Raw genomic sequence first — 25,798 nt, 5'->3', positions numbered from 1 at the left:
TTAAACAGGATATTGGTACACTGGATTTTCTAGGATTCAGGAAGAAGCATAGCAGGTTAATATCTGACAATACATCTATATTTAAATTTATGAAAACTATTAAAACCCTTCTCATATCGAAGTAGGGCTGTACCAATATATAGGGCCAGTTATCTAAAATCTTGGATTCAGGTCTGAGGTTCCACGGCAGTGAGAATGATGATGTTCTTATGGCTTTGTCGCCTTGTAGGCTTGGCAGCATTTCGGAGAAACATACTGTCTACATCTTCAGGGCTGAAGTGGCGGTGGTGGGAAGTAGGGGGATTTATGTAGGGTATGAGGGAGGGAAGGCTGAGCCTTGTCTTGTGGCGTGGAACAGCTGTCAGCAGTGAAATGTGGTTTATAACTTTTTCTTTTCTTTTTCTCGTTCACGATCTAGGAATTTTAACGCTTGTACGGACCTCAAAATCCCGTTTCTAGCGTCTCCTTGATTGCCTCTTACTCATATGTCCCGTAGTTTTAGAAATTCTCATAAAGTTTATAAACCCAGAACTGAACCACAGACAGCAGCGCAAGGTGTGTGTAGCAGGCAAACTTTACGGGCTTCGAAATGATGGTCTGTTTGGATAGTGATACCTGATGGCCGAAACGCTCCATTGAATGCAAGATCCAGTTCACGACTTGTGTGATATTCATCCCACTTCACGAAGTTTCATTATCATCACAAGAAATTAACAATGATTTTTAACCCTGCGTTTGTGATTGGAGCGTGTGAAAACTAGATTAAATAACATTTAATAGTTATCCAGTATAGCAATAATTATTAGTCAGAGGACAGTGTACTAATGGGTGGGAGGTTCATAGGATGGCTCCAAGTGTTGACAACCGAAGAGTCTGAAATAGCACCAGCCATGGAAGGGAGCGGCGTTTAAGACCCAACGTGACACATTTTATTTTTATATAATCAGAAAATTTGTGGAACGTTGGACAAAATACATTAAAAAGCTGGCTGATTACATAGAGGAATAAAATGTTCGACTACTGTGTGTGTGTCATCTTGTCAAAACCTATAATGATGTGACCTTTTAATTTGTACTTACCTTCAATTTTTTGTTACAAATATGACCTTGTCTCTTCCATGGTCGTTGTAACGCCGTATGGACTTGTAGGCCGGTAGCAGCGTTTCGGAGGAATGTGCTGCCTCCTTCAGGGCTGAAGACGGAGGCAGAATGTTTCTTCGAAGCGTGTGCATCTACCTGTATATGTCCACGCGGTGTCACAATCCAGAAGACCGACATCGACTTCTTCACCTTCGTGAGGACCTCAATCTAAAGTGAGATAATGAAATCCTGTTTAGAAGTAGCTGTTCCAGAAATTATGAAAATGTTTAGCAACAGAATGGCGGGAATTGCAGATTTTTATTTATCTTTTAGTGTGACTGTAGTTACAGCTTTCACTCCTTTATGAAAAACGTTTAAAATTAGCGTCGATTTCGTAAAGCGAAGTACATATTAGCAGCCAGCTCACTTATGTCATCGCCTGTTACACTATTCGACAGCCAAAAAGTGTTGCAGAACTTAGCTAAGCCATAAAACATTTCTCTTTTCTGGGCTTCATCTCCGCTTCCCTGACCCATTTGCTCCCGCCAGACAAGAGCTGAAAGTTCTGAGTTCAATCACCGGTCAAGGACAAGGTCTCTTCCAAATTGTCTTCTAAAGTTTCTGTAACACTTGAGGTATCTGACTGTGTACTCAAAGGGCCACTTATTTTGCCGAGGCGTACAAAGTGTTAGGCCGTGAACGTTCACTGGAGCTCTCTCAACACGATGTTCAGTAAACTGGCATGTATTTTGTAAAATTTCTATCACTTGTTATTTATTTGTGGCGTATTCAACGACGTTTTTAGAAACTTCGACTATATGGGGCAAAATGACAACGATTAATGAAAGATTAGAAAGAATATGGAAGGAAGTGGCCGTGGCTTAATTTAAGGCACTGCTCCGGCTTAATCGTCTCGCTGAAATATATGAGGATATTTTAATTTTGTTTCGTGTTTGTACTGTATAATAATTTGTTCAAAATGAAGCTTACACCGAACTTTATAGGCTTTTTAAAAAACTGTACAGTGTATAAGAACATTGGAATAAGACAAAGTACAGATCTAATTAAGGTCTGAAACTTTTGTTTTATATCGTTTAAATTAATTACGATGTAGTAAGCGTTTATTGAATTACGTACAAAGATATTCTCTGGCTGTGCAGCGAAATTTTCTTTCTAGCAATTGAATAATGAGTCATTTGTAATTAATGGGCTTCGAGACGAATGAGATATTCCTAAAACAGCATAGAAAGAATTCGGAAAAAGCCGTACTCCATAGGAATATACCGTTCCACGCGTGTTGTTCACTACAACGAAAACAGGACATACTAAAATGTTTTTGAAACCTTTTGTTGCGCAGGAAACTGGAAACCCTTGTGAATTCAATTTCTCGCCTTAATTGCTGTACCATTGTGTTGTTACATAAGGCTCTAGCGTGGCTGATACTAGGAATCACAAGAACAAACACAATAGAAACTATTCAGATAGGTTTCGCTCGAGGTAACTTGTAAATTACTTGCTGTAGCTCAGACACAGCACATCGTTCAAGGTTAGCTGTCGGTCCGGAGTTCGGGGCCTGAACAGTGCATTTATCTCGCAGTAACATCTTCCACTGCATGATCGACGTATAACCGTGTATAAGCCACAAGCCAAAATCATTTCTTCTGGGTTGTACCACTGTGTAGTCCGTTAGAGGGTTACTGACGTTTGAGATGTGCCTGCTGCTTCCATCATCGCATTGATGAAATAAATTCCAGTCTTTCATTGAAGAGGTGGAGTGTACTTTACTGTGATCGATTCGCGTGGTTTAGTGACAAGATTAATGTTTGATGCGTTCACCTCCGATCGTCGAGGAAAATCGTGCAGCTCCTTTACGCTTACTACAGGCACTGAAATTAAGTAACTGGATAATCTAGTTTGCATGTTTCACTTGGATGTTTCATTCAGTGTAGAACTTATATCAAATATTCCGTATATTAACCTCTTATTGCAATCAACATTAGAGTCTGACATGCAACTTAAATTTAGTTTGAATTTGTAAAATGTCTTAAAGTACATGCTTGTTGTTTAAAGTGTTAGGACAATCGTCGTTATTTCGATTGCGAATCGTTTTAATTTTTATAGCGTCGGATAAATCTGTAGCCTGATACTAAATATGCTCTAAAATGATATAATATTAAGTAATAAAAAATAATAGTATTCAGACATTCTAGCGCACTACATTATGAATTAATTAATATTAATTAATTAATATGTTTCATGTCTCTGTAAAGTCAAGGAGTTAGAAAGCAGGTTGGCCAGGAAATTGTTGGAACTGAGAAGCAGGGAGTCTTAAGCGACCCCTACACGGTCAATATTATTGTGCAATATTCAGTTTTGTACAATAATATTGATCGTCTATGTTACGAATTGAAAGGTTGTGCAATATATTGTGTCAATCAAAAATGGTTTGATATTTATTGCACGATGTGGAAAAGGTTGTATCATCTGTAGGCAGTATTGCGCAATATATTTTAGTTCTGTCCCAGACGTAGTGGCGTGAACATCGGTGCACTTCTGAATTTTAGATCTTCAAAAGTATTCCCTGTTGCAAGGTAACGTAGTGTAATAGATAAACGCTGACTTGGAGAGATAGCATCTCGCATGATAGTATTTCTTTTCTGAATTCGAGAGGTAATCATTCTTAGCAGTTCATCAAAAGATTCACCATCTAGACGCAGAAAGTTCCGAAAGTCGCCTGGTTCACTCACTCTTAGGTCATTTAATAAGTTCTCATGAGTGTACTCATCCCTTTTTTTCCACCATTCCTTCATCCATCTTCGATTTCTCCATCTTCTTCAAACACAGCCACAGCGATGGCCACACACTTCTGTGTCACTTAACTTGTTGACTGGACAACAACCAAATGTACACTGAAAATCGGCAGCTAAAATATTGGACAATAATATTGTATGGTCTGGAGCACCTCGCAGTATTATTGTGCAATGATATTGATCGTCTAGGGGCCGCTTTAGAGGTTTGCAGACAACTGTACAGGGAGATGATTCAGGATCTGTAGGTATACTTTTCACCGGCCATTACTATGATCAGATAGAGATCGGATGAGACAGGCGAGGCATGTAGTACGCGTGTGAGCGATGAGGAATATATACATTTTAGGAAAAAGAACACATGGAGGACGTAGGCGAAAATGGAGGATAATATTAAAATGGATGCTAAATAAATAGGATGCCAGGATGTGGACTGGATTAATCTGTATCAGAATAAGTCCTGTGTTGTTAAAGCGGTAATGAATTTTAAGGTTGCATACACGGCGGGGAATTTCTTCGATGATAATTATGATGATAGACTTTGTTACAGAACAAGGTCCTGAGGAAAAATTTAAAGCTGAGAGAGGATGGGGAAAATTGCATAATGGGGAGGTTCACAGTTTGTACCGGTCACCAAACATCACGAAGGAGACGAAATAAAGGATTATGTGCGTGGAACGTGTAGTTTTCCTCCGAGAGGTCACAAATGCAAACGTAATTTAAATCGGTAAACCTGAAGGGACGGGAAATTATACTGTTTTATTAAAATGGATCTTGGAGAAATGGACTTTGAGGATGTGGAGTGAATCCATCTGGCTCAGGATGACAGATTTGTGAACGCAGTACTGGACCTTAGGGTTAAATAAATAAAAAAAGGGGAAATGTCTTGACATGGTGAGCAACTGCCACACTTTGTAGCGTGAAGTTGCGGAAATGTCCCGTAGGCAGAAACTTACAAAAACGCTGGTGAAAATCAGAAACATTTCCTTTATAATGGTTGCACGTGCTGCTGCATTTCAATTCGACCCTTTGTATCGATATAAAGTAAATTGATTTCTACACTTTGAAAGCCCGAGTTAAGATTAATTCACTTTAATTACATCTACCCACCTGGTTTCTTTTCCTATTTAAGACTCACATGACTTTTTTCATTTTACAGAATTTACTCATGGCATAAAATGTAATTTTTGAATTAAATTGCTGATTCGTGAGAAGTTCAACTATACCTTAACACTTACTTGTGAAGTATATGTCCACTACTGTCACGTAAACTTGCTAAGTAGTATTTATAATCATCGAGAACGTCTTTTTCCAACCTGAAGAGGACTTGTGGGAGAATGTAGGTTAAACGCTACACATTCTTTCCTTCAGCAGTACATGACGGCAAGGGGCCAGGTTCGCGCTCCGTACATTTTATCCAAAATGACTGTTCGGCGTGGTAAGATCCAGACCCGGTCTGGACTTGGTGGCAAAGAGACAATCAGCCGAAAAGGCTCTTTTAATACTTTGAAAACTCACAGATTAAATTAGTTTTGTAGATTGCGTTGTGGAAGAAGAATAATAGCAGATAATGTGTAAATATTTCGAGTAACAATAAGCATATGCAGATATTAACAAACCTTCGTCGAAATTTCTACATGTGCTGCCCATCCATCCTTTTCTATGTTAACCAACTAACCAATAACTGGTGAAAAATACGACTTATGAAGCGCCTCATTTTGTAACTGTCCCCGCCCACCTCCTAATTTCGCACTGTCACTAGATCAAAATATTTTAACCAATTAAATCAAAACCACTTGCTCTGTGATTTATTTAACGAAAGTCTATCAATCTAAGGGTTATTAGCATGACGTGAGAAGAAATAGTGATTAAAAATCCTTAATTGGAAAGTACTAGCTAGATAGGATTTTGGCAAATTTGAAGATATTAAGCCGAAGTTTGTGAAAGAACTGAGGATAAACACGGTAGCCATTTTGGATGCAGGCTCTCCTGTCGCATTCCCAGTCTATTATCACCGAATACAAGAAGGACGTGTCGCCGCTGAGCTGACCTGCCGGGTCATTTATGACGTGTTTTAATTTAGTTTAAGAGGTGAAGCTTCAGCCTATATCAAACGTGCTCCACTGAGCGCTGCCACAATAGCACGTTATTTTATCGGCTAATTCTCATGAGCTTTCGACCGGTGCCAACCCAGCATCGTGAGGAAATTGGGGATCTACAATGAGTAGCGTAATCTGGTCAGGAAAACTATCAATGGTTGGGGATTCGTTGTGCTGACCACACGTCACCCTATATCTGGTTGGATGATCGTTCTCCTCTGCTTAGGCATGTGAACGTGAGGCCAGCAGTCAAGTTAGTCGGCTTTGGCTCTCTGGAGCTGTTACGCCACGGATTTAATTTAATTTTAATGTAGTTCGTTCTGCACTGAACCTGAACCGCATTTTTAATCTGTGGGGCGTGAACGTTTATCGAAGGTCGGAACCTTGCAATTTTACACGCCTCAAAACGGGTTTTAAAGGCAGATAATAATCTACATTAAACTTAGTTTTCAGAATTTTTGTGACTAAATAGCACAGTTTATCTGTACTTACGTTATAAGAGACTAAATTATTTTACCACTGATTTAAAACCTTCTGCGTTGTCTCTGTTTACAGATGTCAAATAATACAAGACAAGTGTCACAGTTTCAACTGGTGTATATAAATACAGAGAGGAACGTTAATGTTTTAATCAGAATTACTGAGTTTTTGGTTAGTTTCAGAGGTGATCGTTGCCTCCAATAACAGCGCGATGTGGCAGAAAGCACTTCTGAAACGTCGGTAAACGTCTACCAGAATACACGAACAATAACCCAGAAGATAGCCATCTTAATACTTACCGCCTTGAGAACCTGAAATCTCACCAACAATAGAATAAAATTAAATTGACTAAGACTAGGACAAGAATAGCATAAGAATAGAATAAAATAGAAGAGAGCAGAATTAGTTGTATAAGCTAATGCGTCCTTGTACTAAGCGCAATCATTTTGCGGCTGTGCCGCGAGGTCTAGGAAACGCGGCAACCGACGCGGTAATCGCACATAGCGGCAATCCGTGTCGTGCCGTCAGCACAGCCGAAAAATATAATTGCGCTTTTGTCTGTAGTGTATATAACATAAGCGACATTTCGGATACTTCAATCTTCAGCTGATTTATTGTTTTTAGAAAAATTATTCAGCAACATTTCCTCTGCAGTTCTTGAAATTTCAACAGCGTCACATCTTTAGAAATGAATCTGATGATGCTCACGTGTCAACAAACGTAGTTTGAGTGTAGTTGCAAGCTTTCACCGAATTCCTAGCACAAAATATAAAAATCATTAAGAAATCGCTTTCACATGCACCGACAAGTGCTACCAACTGAACTGTTACAAACTCGGTTATAATTTATGAAGTAGAAGTGGACCGTTTACTGCATCAAACTACCAGTGAAAAATAGTTTAATATGGAGGCAGATGTTTCTTTGGTATCATCTTACACATCCACACCGCATTGCAACCCAGAAGACGAACATCGACGTATTATTCCGGCATTCAGTTGGAGGGACAGGCGTAAACGAAGAAAACCACGAGTCGGGATAACCAGTGTCCGGGACGAGACTTGAGAGTAGAAGCTAGGGCCTCCAGACTGCGAAGCAGGAATGCTAACCACTCGGCTGTGACGGTCGTACTAATGAATTAAAAGCAAGATCCAGCTAAATATAAACGAAATTTCAAGTTTAGGGGAATTACCTTTTTGACGGTTTAAATTAATATTGTTTTTCTTATTGTTTATTTCCATTTCTTGCACTTTCTTTCCTTATTTATGTGCTTGTTTTCTTTTCCAGTTCTTTAATTTTTTCTGTACATTCTCCATTCACTATTTATTTATTTCTCTCCTTGTGTCTTCCATTTCGTTCTTAGTTGCAGTTTCTTTCTTTTTTCTTTTCCTTGCTTCCTTATTTGAATTTATTATTTCCTTCGTTAATTTCTTTCCCGTTAGTTCCAAAACGTAAGTCGCGAGAATTTTGACCATTTTTCCTCGTGTGTTTAGAGAGGGTGGCATAGTTAATATTCATTGGAGTTCATTTCGTTTCTTAATGTTTGTCATTCGTGTAAACGGAATTGCTGGAATTGCTCTTTTATCCGTTAATTAGACGATTCCAAGTGGACAGATAATCACGAACTGAAGCAGAGAAACACGCGGAAGGTTTAAAAGCACGACGGACAAGTCACGCTTTAGCTCCAAGCATCATTTATGAAGTGCCATAAAGAAAGTATTAGGCTGTACGACTCAAAAGTGCCGGATACTTTCGATGTTGAGGTTATGTTTCAAAACTTGAGAGTTTCACTGTTGGTTCTGAGTGTTGCATGATGGATGGAGAAACCGATGTCACGCGGAAGACGGTTCACAGGTTCTGTGTATAGCCCGTTTGGCAACAACGACATAAGTGCATGCCTTTATTCAATTGAAAGCAAGTCTTCCGAAAAGCTATTAAGTTAGTACCAGAGCATGGAATGACAGAAACGAGAACAAAATTTACAAAAAAAAAATAAATAAATAAATATGGAACGTACGACCATCTTAACAGACTTTTTGACCTTTGACCTTTGTGAATAACGTCAGTTTCGTCACAATTGTCTTCGTTCAATGACCTTTACTTGGGTGGGATGCCCGGCGCCTCGCTGGGCGATGACGTCATCGTGGAGGATTACCCACGTTGCTGGGATTGGCCGCGCGGATACTTCCCAGGCAGACATAGTAATAGAAGCAGCCTGGGGATTCCCCACACAGCCGGAGCGCAGAAACACATGTAGGTCTTTACGTATGGTGCACGTTACTATTGTCCGATTTTAGTCAAAATTGAAATGTGTCGACAAACGTTAGTATTTTCCGTCTTAATACCGTTAAATTAAGACATTCTTGGGCTAACACATTTGGAACGAAAAAATCAGCCTCCCACCAGCCGCGGGCTTTCGGTTACTGGTGAACACGTGGGTGGCAGTCTGGAAGCTACAAAGCTGGTTACGGATCTGTTCACATTCAAACCGCGACATGTGTGGATCTCTTGTTCGGAAGCAGCCAACTTCTTTCTTGGATGCGCAAATTAAGAAACGTGAATACATCGAACAAGTACAGGGATTGAAAAAACTGGACAAGAATTTAAAACCCAGAGTGAATAGAGAGATATATATGAGAAATACATTTTTTTTTCTGAATATCAGCCATCAGCTTCTACTGATGTTGATTTCTTATATAATTTATTGTTTCCTTCTTTCATTTCTCGAATTACTGCTCAATACTATAATACGTGTCAGTACGTTTATCTTCATGTACTGATATTTATGTATCAGACCCATGCCACGTTACGCTGTTTAAAATATTTACTTTCAAATTAACTGACAAATGAATTATCGTTGTACAAAATTTTGCTTAACGAACTGTTTTCAAGAAACGCATCTGTCGTAAGACGAGTAATCATTTTACACGCGTGGATTCAAGAACACTGATGCTACGACTAAATGAAACGTTAATTTGTCTAGAACAGGTTCAAAAGGAATAGTGAAGAACTGTGGTACTTCTTCGCAGTGATTCCAGACACTATTATATTCTTAAGCAAGGAAGTGCCATCCATAATTAGGCTTGCTGCAAACTAAAGCTTGTAAACAACATTTCTAGAGAGAGTTTCGTCCTCTAGCTACGAAATGTCCTAAGTAGACTTACATTGTCATTACCTGTATTTGCACAACTGTTTTGCACGTCTGGTAAATAGGTAAAAGCTCAGAAGTTTAAGATGTTGTTGTGAAGTTAATTTAAAGTAGGTCTATTGTATTAGTTATAAAAATTTATTCTACTAATTGGCTGTTGGTACTAATTTTATTCGCACTTTTGACGTGAAAGCAATTTACAATTTTAGCACCTAGAGAAATTCGTAGCTCACGGTCTTCTTCTGTGGCAGGATTTTAGCGGGATCTGTTACTCCAACTTCTTTGTTAGACAATATTAACACTTAACAACAATTCGCACTAATCATTAGTTTTTGCTCCTAACACGATATATTTTTATGAATGAAAATGTTTACCTCTGCGCGATTCGAGATAGGGAACCACGCTTAGCACACGGTAAATACGATAGTATGTGTTCGTTTGGATTGTCCCCCAAACAAAGACTTACTCATAATTTGCTCCAGATTTTCAGTAACCGATGTGACTTAACTGAGCGAGATCAAAATTGGATCAGAATTGCCAGGTCGGACCGCTCAGGACCACTCACTTCACAATTTTATTGAATTCTACACTCATAGTAGTTCTGCCGAATTAAAATTAGGTGATAATGAGTATCACCGTTATTGGAAAGTTCTGGAAAATAGTTCCAAGTTGCCATAAGAACAACATTTATGAGATAAGACTACACAGTTTCTTTTCCACATTATTTTTTTTTTCGTGACTCGCAACTTTCACCACTTAAGTGTAGCAAATGGCTTTCAAATAAGACAGAAGCTCGCATGTCTCCCTGGACACATCGTCATTTAACAGGGCACTTTCAAAATGTTCAGCTTTTCTGTGCTTTTTGTCTCTAAACGTTATTTTAAACCGTAACTAACAGGAAAAAATCCACTGCGAAACACGAAAGAAAAAGTAAAATTTGCTTCCTTCTTGCATGGCTTTTGAAGCAGGCAGTATCAAATGACGTATAAATTTGTGTTGCCTCTATAATTATTTTTATTTAAGGCCAAATGAGACAACTCGATTACGATTAGTGAACAAAGAAAACTGTGACTGTACCTATATTTCGAAGACTTTTGCTTTCATTTGCTTAGATGATCTCCAGAAAAGGGGCATTCTAGAACAGTGGTATTCAACCTGGGGTACGCGTACCCCCGGGGGTACGCGAAGACATCTTAGGGGGTACGTGAATTTTGTTTAAAAATATTATTTTATGATAAACACTGAATAATCAGTAATGTAATTTATTTAATTTATTTTAGATGTAGATTATATACTATGTATAATTTGAATTATACACCAACAACTTTGGGGGTACAAAGTTGAAGAGAAATTATATCTGGGGGTACGCGAAGACATCTTAGGGGGTACGTGAAATTTAAAAAAAAAATATATATTATTTTATGATAAACACTGAATAATCAGTAATGTAATTTATTTAATTCATTTTAGATGTAGATTATATACTATGTATAACTTGAATTATATACCAACAACTTTGGGGGTACAAAGTTGGAAGAGAATTTATATCTGGGGGGTACGCGAACAAAAAAGGTTGAATACCTCTGGTCTAGAACATTCCGCAAGTGAGTATGTGACTTGTCAGTTATCAAGACGTTTATGATCTGTTTAGAATCTTATTAACAGTTGGATTAGTTTTCTTAGCCTGTGGACCTTGCTTATAACTCAGTATTTGCACTCTGCCGGAGACAGGTCACTACCTCAGCAGCGCATGGGTACAGTGACATCTAGTTGGGCCTAACTAATTAGACCTGTAGCAAGGGACTCAGTCTGTCCCTTTAGAACATGTCACATTATTAAAATGCCGTTAGTTTAAAAGTAACACATTTGTTGTCAGAATGAAACAAACTATGAAGTATATATTAAATTTTGTCCGTCTAATCACAATAATTCTTATTAAATATTAAAATATTACAATAATTAACATTTAAAATATTTAAATATTAAATGATGTTCTTTATCTAAATATTCGATTTACATTAGACCATAATTTAATATTTAAATATTTTAAATGTTAATTATTGTAATATTTTAATATTTAATAAGAATTATTGTGATTAGACGGACAAAATTTAATATATACTTATTATATCACAATATGACGCAACTTTACCATCTTATAAACTATGACGTGTAAACGAAGCGAGAGGTTTATCATAAAAATTGCACTTTTAGTTTTTGTTTCTTATCTGTACAAACTGGGGGAAGCAGACGTACGTCTTTGAACATTCTTGGGGCCGAAAGTCGCTAGTCTGCATCTGCTTGAGTTTATTAGAATTTGCTTCTTATGTTTAAAAGAACAACACGAAACGATTAATTATGAAAATGATAAGCTTAGCTTTTCTTCCAACAAAATGTATTCATGATTTTCTTATAACTTATGTCTTTGCAATTTTATGGACAAGGGTAAACAATGCTTTTCTGTTAGCAAATTTTCAAAAACAGTTCTTTGTAAATATAAACATAAGATTTTGTTTGAGTTTACAATTTATTACCCGGACCAATTAAGAAGAATGAGGTGGGCGGGGTATATAGCATAAATGGGGGGGGGGGTCAGAAATGTATACAAAATTTTGTTCGGACAACCTGAAGTTATGAAAGACGTGGTTTGTGGCTGTGGACTGAATTCGTCTTTCGGGATAGCAAACAGTGGCGGGGTCTTGGAAGCACTGTAATGAACCTTAGGTTTCCATAAAGGGCAGGTAATCTCATGATTAGCTGAGCGACTGTCAGCTTCTAAATGAGTACTCTCATTCACGGGGTTATAATTTGGCCCACGTTAACATCTGAAGGTGGACCGAGCCGCTTATTTTATAATGCTGATTATTCAACTTACAGAATTTCATTTTTCTTCCTAGAATGAAACTATTTGCTGCTGTGCTAAATTTTGCGGAAAGGAGATTATGAAATGTATGTGTAATTTTAAGTATAGTGCCAGAGTACCGTAGAATTTATGACAGGCTACTGTGATAACTGCGCCCCGCCCACAAGGACAATACTGGAATTTGTGACGTCACGTACCCGTGGTTTCATCTTGGGGAACCCCCATTACTTCCTCTTTCCTTTGGGCGTCAGGTGGAGCGAGCGATAGTTCACACATTCCTAAATTATTCCAACACGCCCTTTTTGGCCTAAAGAATTGGCAGTGTTAAACTTCACCTTTTAAAACAACTTTGTATGGTTTCGAAAACTGAAATAAATCTTACTTTAAATAGTGCTCACAAGTACAATCACCTTGGCTTCATTATTTATTGAGTATTAACTCCAGAGTATAAATTTTTATGTCGTGTTTATAAAGCATAATTCAAGGTCTACACCAGATTTCCAAAACGTTATCCTCTTAATTGCAATTATTGTAACTTGTAATTTCCCGTCAGAATAACGGAACACGTTTGAGTACAAGATAATAAATGTCACATTCAAAAGAAACATTCATTAATTGTAGACTAGAGTAAAGGTTTTGAACCCCGCGAGGTCCGCCAATGTGTTTCTTGCAATCCACTAATGTTTTTTGTTGTGTTATGTCGCTCTATATGATAAAGAACATTTATCTAAAGCCAGAAAGACCGCTTTATTTACGTTGTCCATATTTGGCAGAACGCATTGCTGTTGAGAACCATAGGCTGCAGCTTAATGCTGGACGTCGAGTTAAAAAGAATGACGCGGGGATGCATACGAAATGCAAAACAGAAATTAAACGTGACACAGAAAGATTACCGAAATAAAATCATTGACAAATATATCTCACTTGTGATTGATTTTATTAGAGAAATGTGAACTGCAGACCTAATTTAGTGGCATGTTTGATAACTTTCAATGCCGGTCACAGTGGCCGTGTGATCTGAGGCGTGGGGCTTATTTGAAATTGCCCCCACGTGTAAAATTATCTGTATGTACAATGCAGTAATTTTATTTTCCGTCTGCTGAACACTTGGTAATTATTGTAATCATTACCACTAGTTATTCTGGATTGATGCAACAGGAAACCGATTAATAGTAGCTGAGGTGGACTCGTGAGGAATTACATTGGTCAGTTACACCGCGGTAGAACTATCTGATATGGACACGGGAAACAATACAAACTTTCTACGAACAAAGACATTATCCGTGCTTGAAATTATTTATATAGAAACGTAGCGGGAAGTACCGAATGACTCGATACATAGCATTTAAAGACGATTTTAGAAATGTTTCCTACACGAATGTACCTGGGATTTCCATGTTTCTTAAGTAGGGTACAGTCCCAAATGCTGAATTCAGAGCTGCAGTATTGGGCCAATACAGCGTGCTCTGAGTCACATTGGTTTTGACTGACTGCGTAGAAGGAACTGGTAGTCGCCCAGCTGTTCAAAAATGTCCCCCTCCTTTTTGTGGAACTTGAAGGCCGATTACAGTGTTCACAAGAGCTTGTCACTGATCAAGTTTAATGCAGTATACGCCTTCACACCTGATTTGAAAATCAGTTCTCCTCCCATGTGCACCTGCTTTTCCGAAGTGACCTCTTCTCTTCAGATTTTCTGTCTGAGAATTTTAAGACATTTTGTTACCTGTCCGTAAGTGCTACATGGACAGCCCATTTCATTCTTATTATATTTTTCAACCCAATGATGAACCGCCACATAATGTTACAGAGTTTGGACCCCAAAGAAACATCGGACTACTGAAAAATAATTATAAAGTTAATATTAAAATTGTTACTCTTAGGTATAATTTCCTATGGAACCTCAAGTTATGTACTGCACATTGCAATTCGTTTCATTTTGCCATGTTTCTTCTGCTTAAGCACTGGCTCGCTACAAGGTGAGGTATTTCGCCTGTTGGTCCCGATCTCCGCCCTTCTCGCCTTCAAGAACAATACTGGGTTCAATCATTCGAAGCCACATAATTCCAACACTTGATTAAGAGCCGTTAAATAAGATTCATATTTGTTTAATTAAGAAGTTGTTATGTCGTAATGAGGGATGGGTTTTATTTTAACTTAAAATGGACGCCTACTAGACAAATGATTATAAAAATGTCACAAATGTCACTTTTGCAACGATTATTGCGCACATGGAAAACCACAGTGGATGTCAACTTTGCACTTAAGCTGGCTTATTGTTTTCATACGTCACGCTGAAGACAGACGAATGGCGAAGTACGCAGAATAGGTTGAAATTCTTGAAGACGCAAGGTTGCAGATAATTTCCTCTTGGGCTTATCTGCTTCTGTGCTTTTTACGGGCAACCATTAATGTCAAACGATCGTAAAAATGCTTAGACCTTTTTCTAATTTACAATTATCCAGTGACAAGTACGGAGAGAGGCTGTGGTGTTGGAAAATGTATCACAAGGAATTCGTGTCCTTTATCTGCGCAAACACAGTTCTTTCAAGTGGATAGAAGTAACAGGCGATGTGTAATTGTTCCTGTTTTTAATACCTTCGGTCATCTCTGACCCCGCACTCGGCTGTCTCCGAGTAAAGGCTATTTAGTTTATTTAAGCACAATGCAATGAAGATACATGGGGGGAATGGAGGATAACTCATCACATTCTTAAGATGGCTGTCAACTGGGTTGTAACGCCGCGTGGACTTGTAGGCAAGTAAAAAATATTCAGAACTGAAGATGGAGGCAGTGTGTTCCTCCGAAACGTTGCAATCTTCCTACACGTCTTTACCACACGGCGCTAGAACCTAGAAGACGAACGTGAAAATTTTCACCGCCGTGAGGACTTCAAATCTCACGCCTGACAGCGAGGCACATGATTTTGGTTTGTGAGAGACGTCCATTGTGGGACGTCAGAACTGCCCAGAAAATTTAGGAATGGAACTGTTTCGGAAAGGGAAAAACCAAATTAGTAATATCAGGGTTTTTTTGTAGAATATCCTAATTCTTGTCGCTTTTGGGGTGTTAATGCGACCGGAAACTTCGGACGATCCAGTTCGGTAGTAAACAGAACCAATCTGATCACGTCGCGGTAGTCCGCCGGGCTGCTACATTGTGGAGACGGCAATGGGTGGACAGTCCGTTGGTACGTAGGTCTCAGATGTGCTCGTTGTACCGGCCCGTGATGATAAGGTTGGTGTTAGATGTTTGAAACCTTGATGAAATGAGTGGCAGGGCAAATCCGAAGTGTAGGGAGACAGTACAATCCCAGTGCCACTCATGAATTTGCTTGGGATTGAACCCTGGTCAATAAAGCGAGGAGCCGGTTATCAACCGCTCGAATTTACTATTTGACTGTTTACATGACCCTGATGATGAAGGCGGTAAGCACCCCTGAAACGTCGGCCAATTTCTATCTGACTACACAGCTCAACATCCTAAGAGACAACTGTCTTCATATTCCTCGCCGTGAGAACCAGAAAATCCAACCAATTCCACTGGCATGTTTTCTTGCAAAGAAAAGCGTTGTATTTTATTTAGTTATGTTATATTTAACGACGCTTTTTCGGTAGCTCAGACTATATAGCGTTGAATGTGAGTATGGTAGTGAATAATGAACTAGAAAGGATGTGGAAGGAAGCGGTCGTAGTTAGTCGGTTTGTGCCACTCGGATACACGGCCTGCTGAATGTGAGGAGATGAATATCAAGGAAAATTCAAGGTCAGCAGGTCGCTGGAACAGCATCACTTTGCTCAAAGTTCTGGAATGAGAACTGGTAAAAGCCGGATAAGAAAGTGCGTAATACAGCTGATCATTAACAGAACACGTGATTTAACGCCCCGTGACGTGCTGGGATGCCTCACATTGCAACCCCCTCACCAACTACAACGTAAAAACCCATACAAATTCACCACATCTCATTCCTTTATCTTCATTTTTACTTAAATAGCCGATCACGATTTTAGCAAATGAAATAAAAATATCCTGTTTCAGAATCCCCTACAGTATTTTTTTTATCTGAATCGAAATGTATATTTTCCTATTAACTAATGAGTACAAATAAGTCTCATCACTGGCAGTCTCTAAAGCCTTCCACAAGACCTTAAAAAGTGGTAACAATTTGTACCACCTGCTTTAACAATCACTAACTCTGAATTTTGTATTTCTGTTTTCTATGGGTTTCGTACGATTCTCAACAGCACGGACTGAATTCTTCTGCTTCAAAGAGCTGACCATGGTTCTCATCCGATTTTGCCAATACTTCCCGTTTCTTCACGACTTAGTTCCCTAATATTTAACTGATTTCCTATTCTTGATCTTAAAATTTAGCGCTTCTCAACAGGTTCATCCACAGAACTTTTCGTATGAATATCTTGTTTCACCCTTGCGAGCTATATGCCCAACCCATTGCAATTTTGCTATCCTGAACTCACTAGGAGATCTGAAGCTCTTCTGTAGGACATATCTTACATTTCGCATTCGCTTCACCGCTGTTAATTTAAATTATTTTTTATATGGCTTTGGATTTGAATCATGGCCAACAGATGAAGGTCTACAATCCACTCTTTTCTTTCTATTAATCTATTAATAAGTAATTTATCTAACATCGTACTATGAGGGCCAGCAGGAAATTATTTCAACTGCTTCAACACCCAGTCACTAACGTTCGATTGTGTTCATAACCGTGTTCACAAGAGTCCGCCAGTGGTCCCTGCTCTGAGCCATATAAATCTAATCCACAACCTCACATATTTAATATCTATTTTAATATTATCCTCCCATCCACAGAAATTTCTCAAGTGGCCTTTTTTCTTAGGTTTTTCGACCAAAGTTTGGAATGAATTTCTCATCTCCCTTATATGTTGCGTGCCATATGATGGTCTGTCAATAAGTTGTTGAAATGCTGGTGACATGGCTGAGGTGGGGTGCTATAACCTCGTTCAGCTCGCTCAAGTTTCACCATTTCGAGATTCTTGGAATTTTCCTGGGTCGCTGTGTACCACAGGCACGATCCAGTGTTCTCCAAGGTGCATTGTTTCCTCAAGGGTTCTTTGAAATAATGCTTTTCCTTTTATATCTATGGAGACATCTTTTCCATTTACCTTTCATTCCCACCATGGCTTCCTTCCTTATCCCTTGCCTCTTTGTTTCTGCGCATGCGCGTTGAGAGTTGAACGGCGCAAATAACTGACCAGCATTCTGCCGTTCTGTCAGTATCAGACTAGCAGTGCCCAGTGGACGTGTGGGTGTTGTATGAAGTGCAGGCTACATGTTTGCGTGTTACGGGCATGAAACATGATCAGATTTTATGGTTAACAGGAAAGGGAATTTAAATGCAAGTGAACCAGGTCTGTGAATCACCAAGTTATTATAGGTGTATTAGCAGATTTAAAACAAAATATTCGTAATTTATAGAAAATTCCACTTTCTCATTTGAAATTTATTGACAAAAGACAGTATTCGGAGTTATGCAAATTAACGGCTAACTCTGATGAAAACAAACTTCATGTTAATGGTGTATAAATAAGTGTTAGCGTTCCAGTTCATAATATTTGCCCTGTTTAAGTGGATAGAGCGTTGAGAACGAGAACTGCGCACCTGTCTTTGGTTTTCAGGAGGTTTCGGGTGCAATCGGTTAAGCTGACAGATTTTTTTTTCTGATTTTCCTCGCTCTCTCCAGGTAAATGCCGGTGTTGTACCTTAAAATAGGTCCTGAATGCTTCATTCCACGTGGTTTCAAATTAATTACCCTGTTATTCTACGTTACACAGTCTGACACGGGCATATTCATGGAATTCCGCAAGTAAAAGCCTGTAAGTCTGGTGACCGTGGTGGCCACAACAGAGGCGCCACGAGACCAGGATCGGCGTAATAACTAATCACTTACCTGCAGCCAGACTGAAATGTACTGGAGCAACTAAACATCTTCCAGTAATTGAGGCCAATATGAACAGAGAAATCTCGGATACCGGGGACTAGTATTTTTTCTGGTGAGACACATGGACCAATGAGATGATGTGATTCCGATCCACACGTTTAACAGCTTTTTGCGTCGTGCTGACTGAACCAGCCTTAACAACATAATGTGCTCACAAAGTTTTATAGTCTGCAACTTTTTACAGAAGCATGTCCGGTCCAGTGGTCTTTGAAAAGGTTTCTTACTCGTGTTGACGTCCTTGTGTGCCCCTATTATATTTTGGGCATGCGATTTAGAAACATTTATAAAAAAATAACATTTAAGAATTAATTTATTCCTTTTTCAGGCGACGAAATTAAAGTACAGTCATAATAATTTTTTTTATTTTTTAGATCATAATTGGAATATAGCAATAATAATTTATTCCTTCTTTCAGGTGACGAAACTGGAATGTAGCTGTTATGTTATCGTCATATAAATAAGTACAATGTTTTTAAGACGTGCAGTGAGTTAATAGTGTCTCATTTATAGAGTTCATTCTGCATATCGTGCATGGCTAATAACAAACAAATGCGAAAACAAGTGACATGTAAATAGTAACAAAATGAATGTGGAAGAGACCTCGGGTCGTGACTCTCGTGAATAATTTGAATGCACTTTGAACAAAACCTGGTGATGAAATTCAGTACCTGTGTGTTACTGTATGGAAGTACGATCTTCTAAATTTGTTTACAAACAAATGTCTTCAGTTGCTTTCTATTCTAGCAATAACTAGAAAAGTTTTGAAACAGCTGAGTTCTTGGAGCCGAACTGACTGACAGTAAGGACCAAACGAAAGGCGTCTTTGATGTCGAAGTCATACAAAATGAAAAACGAACTCAGAAGTGACAGCGAGGTAACCCTCACAAATTATATGACCGGTAGTGGTGGGGCAGATGACACTTCACCAGCTGATGATACTTCTTCAACGTCAACCCTGGACGTTATCGGACTGACAAACCTCGCAAATTCAGATTTGAACCTTTCAAATAAGAATAAAAAAGTGCTTGTTCCGAACAATACAACCAACGCACTCTTTAATAATAACAACAACAACAACCACACACACCATCCTTTGCACCAGCTGCACCATCTGCACCACCACCATCTTCACAGGCCTTGTGACAGAGCCGTGTCGTGGAACGCTGTCAATGGACATTCTGCTTTAAGTAAGTATACGCATTTTGTCTGTAAGTTAAGGAGCCAGTAGCGTGAAGCTGTTCATTTGCATCAATCTGAGAACGTTCTCACGGCCTCCTCTTCTGGAAAATTTATTAAGGCAAAAGAACCTTATTTTTGCTTTCATATTAATCACGAATTTCGTAATTATTGATGTTATCGTATTTGTCTTAACCGAATACTCAGTTAATTTTCAGGATGTGTATATTGTTTTTTTTTCGTGTTTTGAATCAACGCTTTTCGATCTTACCTTAAATCGTGTGCTACTACTCGGATAATTTTACGACACCAGTGGGTTTTTTGAAGGAAAATATGTATCATATACTGCGAAATACGACTTCTTTCTTGTAAGATTTGAGGTTTTCACAGCGGTGAGTGAAGATTTCTGTCTTCTAGCCCCACCCACACTATTGGCATATTCATCGCCCTGATGACGGAGGCAGTATGACCTCTGAAACGTTGGTTAACATCGATCAGACTACACAGCGCAACAACCCAGAAGACAGAAATCTTCATACTCATCGCCCTGATGACGGAGGCAGTATGACCTCTGAAACGTTGGTAAACATCGACCAGACTACACAGCGCAACAACCCAGAAGACAGAAATCTTCATACTCATCGCCCTGATGACGGAGGCAGTATGACCTCTGAAACGTTGGTAAACATCTACCAGACTACATAGCGCAACAACCCAGAAGACAGAAATCTTCATACTCATCGCCCTGATGACGGAGGCAGTATGACCTCTGAAACGTTGGTAAACATCGACCAGACTACACAGCAACAACCCAGAAGACAGAAATCTTCGACTTCTTTCTTGTGAGTCAAGACATCGCAGTAAACTATAGAATCAGGATAATAGTAGAACGGATTCTATAGGGATGTAAACTGGATTCATCTGGCTGAGATTAGGGATCGGTGGTTGGATCTTGCTAACACGGCAATGGACATTCTGGTTTCGTCAATTTCGGAGGATTCATTGAATAGCTGAGCGACTATCAGTTTTTCAACAGTGACTCCGCTCCGTGGTGGCAGTCAATAGTTCCTATTTGAGAGATAGAGAGAGAGAAGATTGTACCTGTAGTTCATATCTTACACTGGCCAAGACATAAAATGTTATGAAAACGAAACTAACCGGTCTTGACTAATTTTAGGCTGCTGAACACGAAAATCACATTAAAATATGTCGATCGGCTCATGTTTTCGAATTACGGCTGGGGTCTCGTATTAGCGAGTTACTATACATTATTATCGGTTATAGTACCACCACGCTCTTAAAACGTGATCAGCGTCAGTCACCCGCTCTGCATTACGTGAAAAGTTGTTGCCGCCTCAAATGCATCTTCAACTCTTGCAGTATTCCTCGAATACGGCCAGGTACTAGGTAAATTGTTCTCAGTTAACAGTTCTCTGCGAGATTCCTACTTCTTGCGCAATATTTGTGTCGTGTAAGATTATTATGCCCCCTTAATTAACTCAACGTATGGGTGAATTGTAAGGGACGTTCTGTGCCTTCAGCAGTGCCCATGGTATGAAGGGAGCCAATAATTCACATCACAGACTGTTACTTCCGTGTTGTGCCTCCTATTCGAAAAGAGGTGACAATGAATAAAAAGTGGACAGTGACGTACCCAAATATACCATCTGCAATTCTCCCCGTCCCTCACGGTGAACTACTACCTATTCCTGAAACACCCGAAAGTTTTTCTGTAGACTCTGATGAAGATGAAGAGACTGATGATGTTTAGATACACACGAAGACGTACAGCAGCTGTCTACGTCAAGAGATCCATCATTTTGTACAAGCCTCTATCCTTCTGAGCCACAAAAGATCACAGGAAGTGAGCTTAGTGACCTCATCTGGGATCTCGAACTGCCGAAGAATACGCCAGAGCTTTTGGCCTCGAGGCTAGAACTGTGGAATATTCTAGATCATTCTGTGAAAGTGACAACATTTCGTACTCGAGATAAAGACTGTAATAAATTATATCAAACAGAACGAGAACTCACTGACTTGTTATGGAAAACTGGGGTGCAACATGTCATTGAAGATGCATTTCTTGCACCCACATCTGGATTTATTCCCGTCAAACTGTGGTGACCTCAGCGACGAACATGATGAGCACTTCCATCAAGACATCTCAGCGATGGAGCAAAGATACAAAAGCAAATGGAGTGCCGCCATGTTAGCCGATTATTGTTGGTTCCTGAAAAGGGATGCCCCAGTAGCTAAATACAAGCGTAAGATGAAAATGCAACGTATTTGACAAAAGGTATGTTTTCAGCTATATCTTACTGCCATATAACTAAAAAATACCTTGTATAAATATAACAAACTAGGTTTTTTTCGAAAACAAGAGCCGATCTGCCAACTTAAGCACTCTTTCCATGTTTAGCACCCCAAAATCTATAAAGTAAACTTACTTTCATGCCCATAACAAGAAATTACCCCAAATTTGTTGCACGTTGTTATTAAAACAAAACATAAGTTCCTTTAGGTATCTTGTTTCTGACTATACATAAATCCGTTTGGTTTAAGGTGTGGAAAACTAAAAAAGATAACAGGGCAAGGAGGACATGAACTGTAAGTTTTACTTATCTAATAAACGTTTACAACTCTGCGACTACTTAACGGTTCCCTCTCATCTTGGCAAGAGCTTTAGACGTCGTTAACACTGCCTACAGGCGGACGTCTGTGGCGGCGGGTACTGGCGAAGTAAATATTCTTTCCCGTAGCTGAAAACACGCCGATTTTTGGAAGAAATCCAAATCGCTACAGGTTAGGTTACACTGGCTTGGCATAGTTTAGATTGTTATAATTTAATTTTCGTTCATCTTTGTGCCAGTTCTAATAAAGATGAATATAAAACAAGTTTTGTGAATGAGAGCTCAGGATAAATTCAATGACAGAAATGAAAACAGGAATGAATAAATGAAACTGATTTGTATCTACACTAAATAAACATAAAGGCGGTAGATTAGTACAAATTCGCAAAGAACGCGTTCCTGACACATGTACACGTTTCAGTCTTGTCAAGCATGGATCTGAATTCTCGTCTGATTTTAGTTGCACCTGAGGCATCGTCAAACCCGCTGATCAACCATTAACTAACAATCATGACGTAGAGTGAGAACAGGTCAATGCACAAGTAAAGCAACTTATCAATTGAAATGTGCTGTAGGCTTCTAATTTCTACCCGAGTACTCTAAAGGACACACCCCCTTAAAGAATTAGCTTGCTCAGGAGTGGGAGTGTGTTTCAGCTACTTGAAGCCAAAGTTGTCCATCTTCTGGTTCGTAGCGCCATGAAAACCTCAAATCCTGTTTGAAGCCTCCTCTGCAGGGAAACAATAAAACAGTGTCTTCCACCTAGTCACATTTCGTACACTTCGTAATATCAGCTACGTCATTCGGCAAAGAGTTGGAGCGAAGGAAGTGTAACTGTTGAGGTCTTTGCTTTGGTCTTGTCTTCTTGTATGCTTCAGAGATTGAGAGAATATGAACTCCTTGTAAATGTCATGCTCTGAGGTGTTATAGTCTGTTGAATATCTGGCCGTTTGAAAGGCTAACAGCTTCACGTGGCATACACGAAACACCTGTTTGTCTAATATCAATGCAATCAGGCTTATAATGAGAATGTTCATGCCAAATTGTTTCGTTATTGATTATAGATACAAATTTGTTGTCCTGTTTGAAGTATTAAGGTCAATATACACTGTATAAATCAAATGCAAGACATTGTAATTACTTTATCTACCCTTAACTGTCATTTTACAATGCCATTTCATATCTGAAATCCAGTTCTGCTTATGATCCGTGTTTATATTCCATACACATCGATTTATGTAGCGTTCTGCTTATAAAATTGTTGGTAGTTACTGATAGGCATTAAGATGCTATGCAGTGTCTATTTACTTGTCTAATTTGTATCTTTAAGTGTGTCCTATTAAACTCCTGCTTCTTTCAGTCATTAAAATTCCCTCATAAATGTGGTTGAAATCTGAATTTTTATGCTATTTGAATTTATTCAGTAGATGCCGTCTTAAAATAATAAAATAGGTATGGAACCAGCTGAGAACGATCCATAGTAAGAAGAGAGTTATTCGCCCTTTAGGAAAGATTATGAAAGATTAAGATCTTAGGCAGATTAATTTCGCAAGTGACGCAGCGTCATTTTCGACATTACAGTACTCGAACCAAAATAATCATAAAATCTCTCGCGAAACAATCACAAGTCGCATACTTTTTCGTCTTAATTTTCAATTAGGCATTGATAACTGACCACGTGGTTTAATGTTCTTTGGAAATCCGATAAATGCCCAACTGGTTAAAAGTGCCTTTGTTTTTTTAAGGAACCTGAGGATTCATTTCCGTATTCAAATGAGCCGCTGTTGGACCTTGTATTGAGCCAATTGAATTTAGGATACACTCTCACATCATATTTCTTTGTGGTCCATTTTAACATAATCCTTCCATCTATAGATGGTTATTTCCAAGTACTCTTTTAATTGCGTTTCGTGACTACAATTTTATACGCATATAACTTCCCATGCCTGCTACGGCCACTTCAAGTATAATTCTCCGTAATTAGATCAAAATAATAACGATAATAATAAGCAAAAAGTATAAGTTATAGAAATCGCCATTAGGTAGTTTTTCCGTCCTGTTACGTCCAAATGTTTTTCTCAAGACCTTTCTTTAACACCCTTATTTTGTTCGTAACTTTGGATGATAGACAGGGATACATTTACCAAAATAAAGGTACCAACATTAAGATTAATATTTGACTTACCCTAAAATAGCGTGTGTCCATTGTATTTAATTAATACAGGGTATACACAAAAGAATGGTGCGGTTTCAAAAGTTTATTATTTTGAAACCGCACCATTCTTTTGTGTATACTATCGAATTGGACGAAGAACTTGTCAGCATTTAACCAGCCTCAAAGAAAATACCAGTAAATCCAAACGTTTTAAGCTTTAGGCCCTATCTGTTTGAGCCGAAGCCGTGTTCTGTCGCGTTGTGCAGCGGATGTCATGATTTTGCACGCAAACTTATCGAAACTGTAAACCTTTTTTATGTCGAGGTATTCGTAAAGGAGAATGACTCACGTCAGATTCCACGAACGCTGTGGATTACTTAATAGCAAGTCGGAAAGAGAGAGACCCCGAGAGGCCGTTACAAATTATGTAATTCTTTTGCTTTCACTGATCAGGGCACCCTAATGTATAGTGATTCAGAATTAATTCTGGAACTATGATTCCTTCAGACATTTCGTAAGACTCAAGACAGTATCCACTCCATTGAGTTGCAGACTAATTTCAGCAACTACTTCAAAAGATGCATGCATTGGGTTGCAATATAATCACATGTTTACCACAATCTGTACTTCGCAAAACTTAGTACTGTAACAGGATTTTCGACGAATGCAATGGTGGATATCCAGGAGTAGAGATATTTCCCGACCGGCTATGAAACCTGCATCGCCTCCCGAAGATGACCGTCTTCTGGGATATCACAGAAGACCGTCATCTTCACACTCGTCGTCTTGAGACCCTGGGATCTCATCGATATTGCCTCCTATTCCTATTTAAACCTGGGGTTCTTTAAGTAGAGTTACATAATTCCCAAATATATATATATATATATATATATATATATATATATATATATACAAATACACTTTAGTGACCGCTAGTCAGTCAGTTCCTTACAGATGTCAACTGTGACGGTAGTCATTTTGAACACCTGCACTAGATTCGCTAATTCACAAAGTGTCAATGCCGACATACGTAATGATTTAATTTAATTAATTAAAAGCGCGTATATATTTTTGTTACATTCTTTATTTTCTTCATTTTCCCTATTCGTCTTTATAATGTGGTACTTAAGCGTAGACATAACTTCACCCTTTTGCTTCCAAATATCTAAATATGAAAGCCAGCCTAAATTATAATTCTTGTATTAAAATGTCTTTCCGATTCTGTACCAAACTGGAACTTCAGGCCTGAAGGAGTGAAGGGTTTGAAATTTAATGCTTCACAGTATTTCGAATACGTTTAGCGGAAACAATATATCAGAACGCTTTCACCTGAATTGTGTAGCATTTAAGCCTTTAGATCAGTGGTAATAACGTGTACCATCTA

At 38.7% G+C, this 25,798-nt stretch overlaps 1 protein-coding gene and 1 long non-coding RNA gene across 4 annotated transcripts in view; one reads left to right on the top strand and one right to left on the bottom strand.

Moving 5' to 3' along the window:
* LOC110827348 (uncharacterized) overlaps window positions 1-18,560 on the bottom strand; it is a 35,816-nt gene extending 17,256 nt beyond the window's left edge. The window contains exons 1-2 of the long non-coding RNA XR_002542286.2: window positions 18,403-18,560; window positions 1,080-1,307 (exon numbers count right to left, since the gene is read on the bottom strand). This is a non-coding gene — a long non-coding RNA (uncharacterized LOC110827348). The remainder of the gene's footprint in view (window positions 1-1,079; window positions 1,308-18,402) is intronic.
* Window positions 1-25,798, top strand: part of LOC110827305 (sodium-independent sulfate anion transporter) — a 67,062-nt gene that overhangs the window by 18,032 nt on the left and 23,232 nt on the right. For 2 of the 3 annotated variants that reach the window (XM_022058873.2, XM_022058862.2), the window contains one exon: window positions 18,869-19,640. In XM_022058873.2, the coding sequence (XP_021914565.1) occupies window positions 19,280-19,640 (361 nt within the window). In that variant the 5' untranslated portion in view covers window positions 18,869-19,279. Of the gene's footprint in view, window positions 1-17,714; window positions 17,864-18,868; window positions 19,641-25,798 lie in introns of those variants that run through there. The other variant, XM_022058852.2, reaches the window with a different exon arrangement.

Source organism: Zootermopsis nevadensis, unplaced genomic scaffold, assembly GCF_977971745.1.
Source record: "Zootermopsis nevadensis isolate Lab colony 2312 unplaced genomic scaffold, Znev_1.0 Znev_ptg000003l, whole genome shotgun sequence".
NCBI lineage: Eukaryota > Metazoa > Arthropoda > Insecta > Blattodea > Termopsidae > Zootermopsis > Zootermopsis nevadensis.
This window is presented reverse-complemented; position numbering and strand designations above follow the sequence as displayed.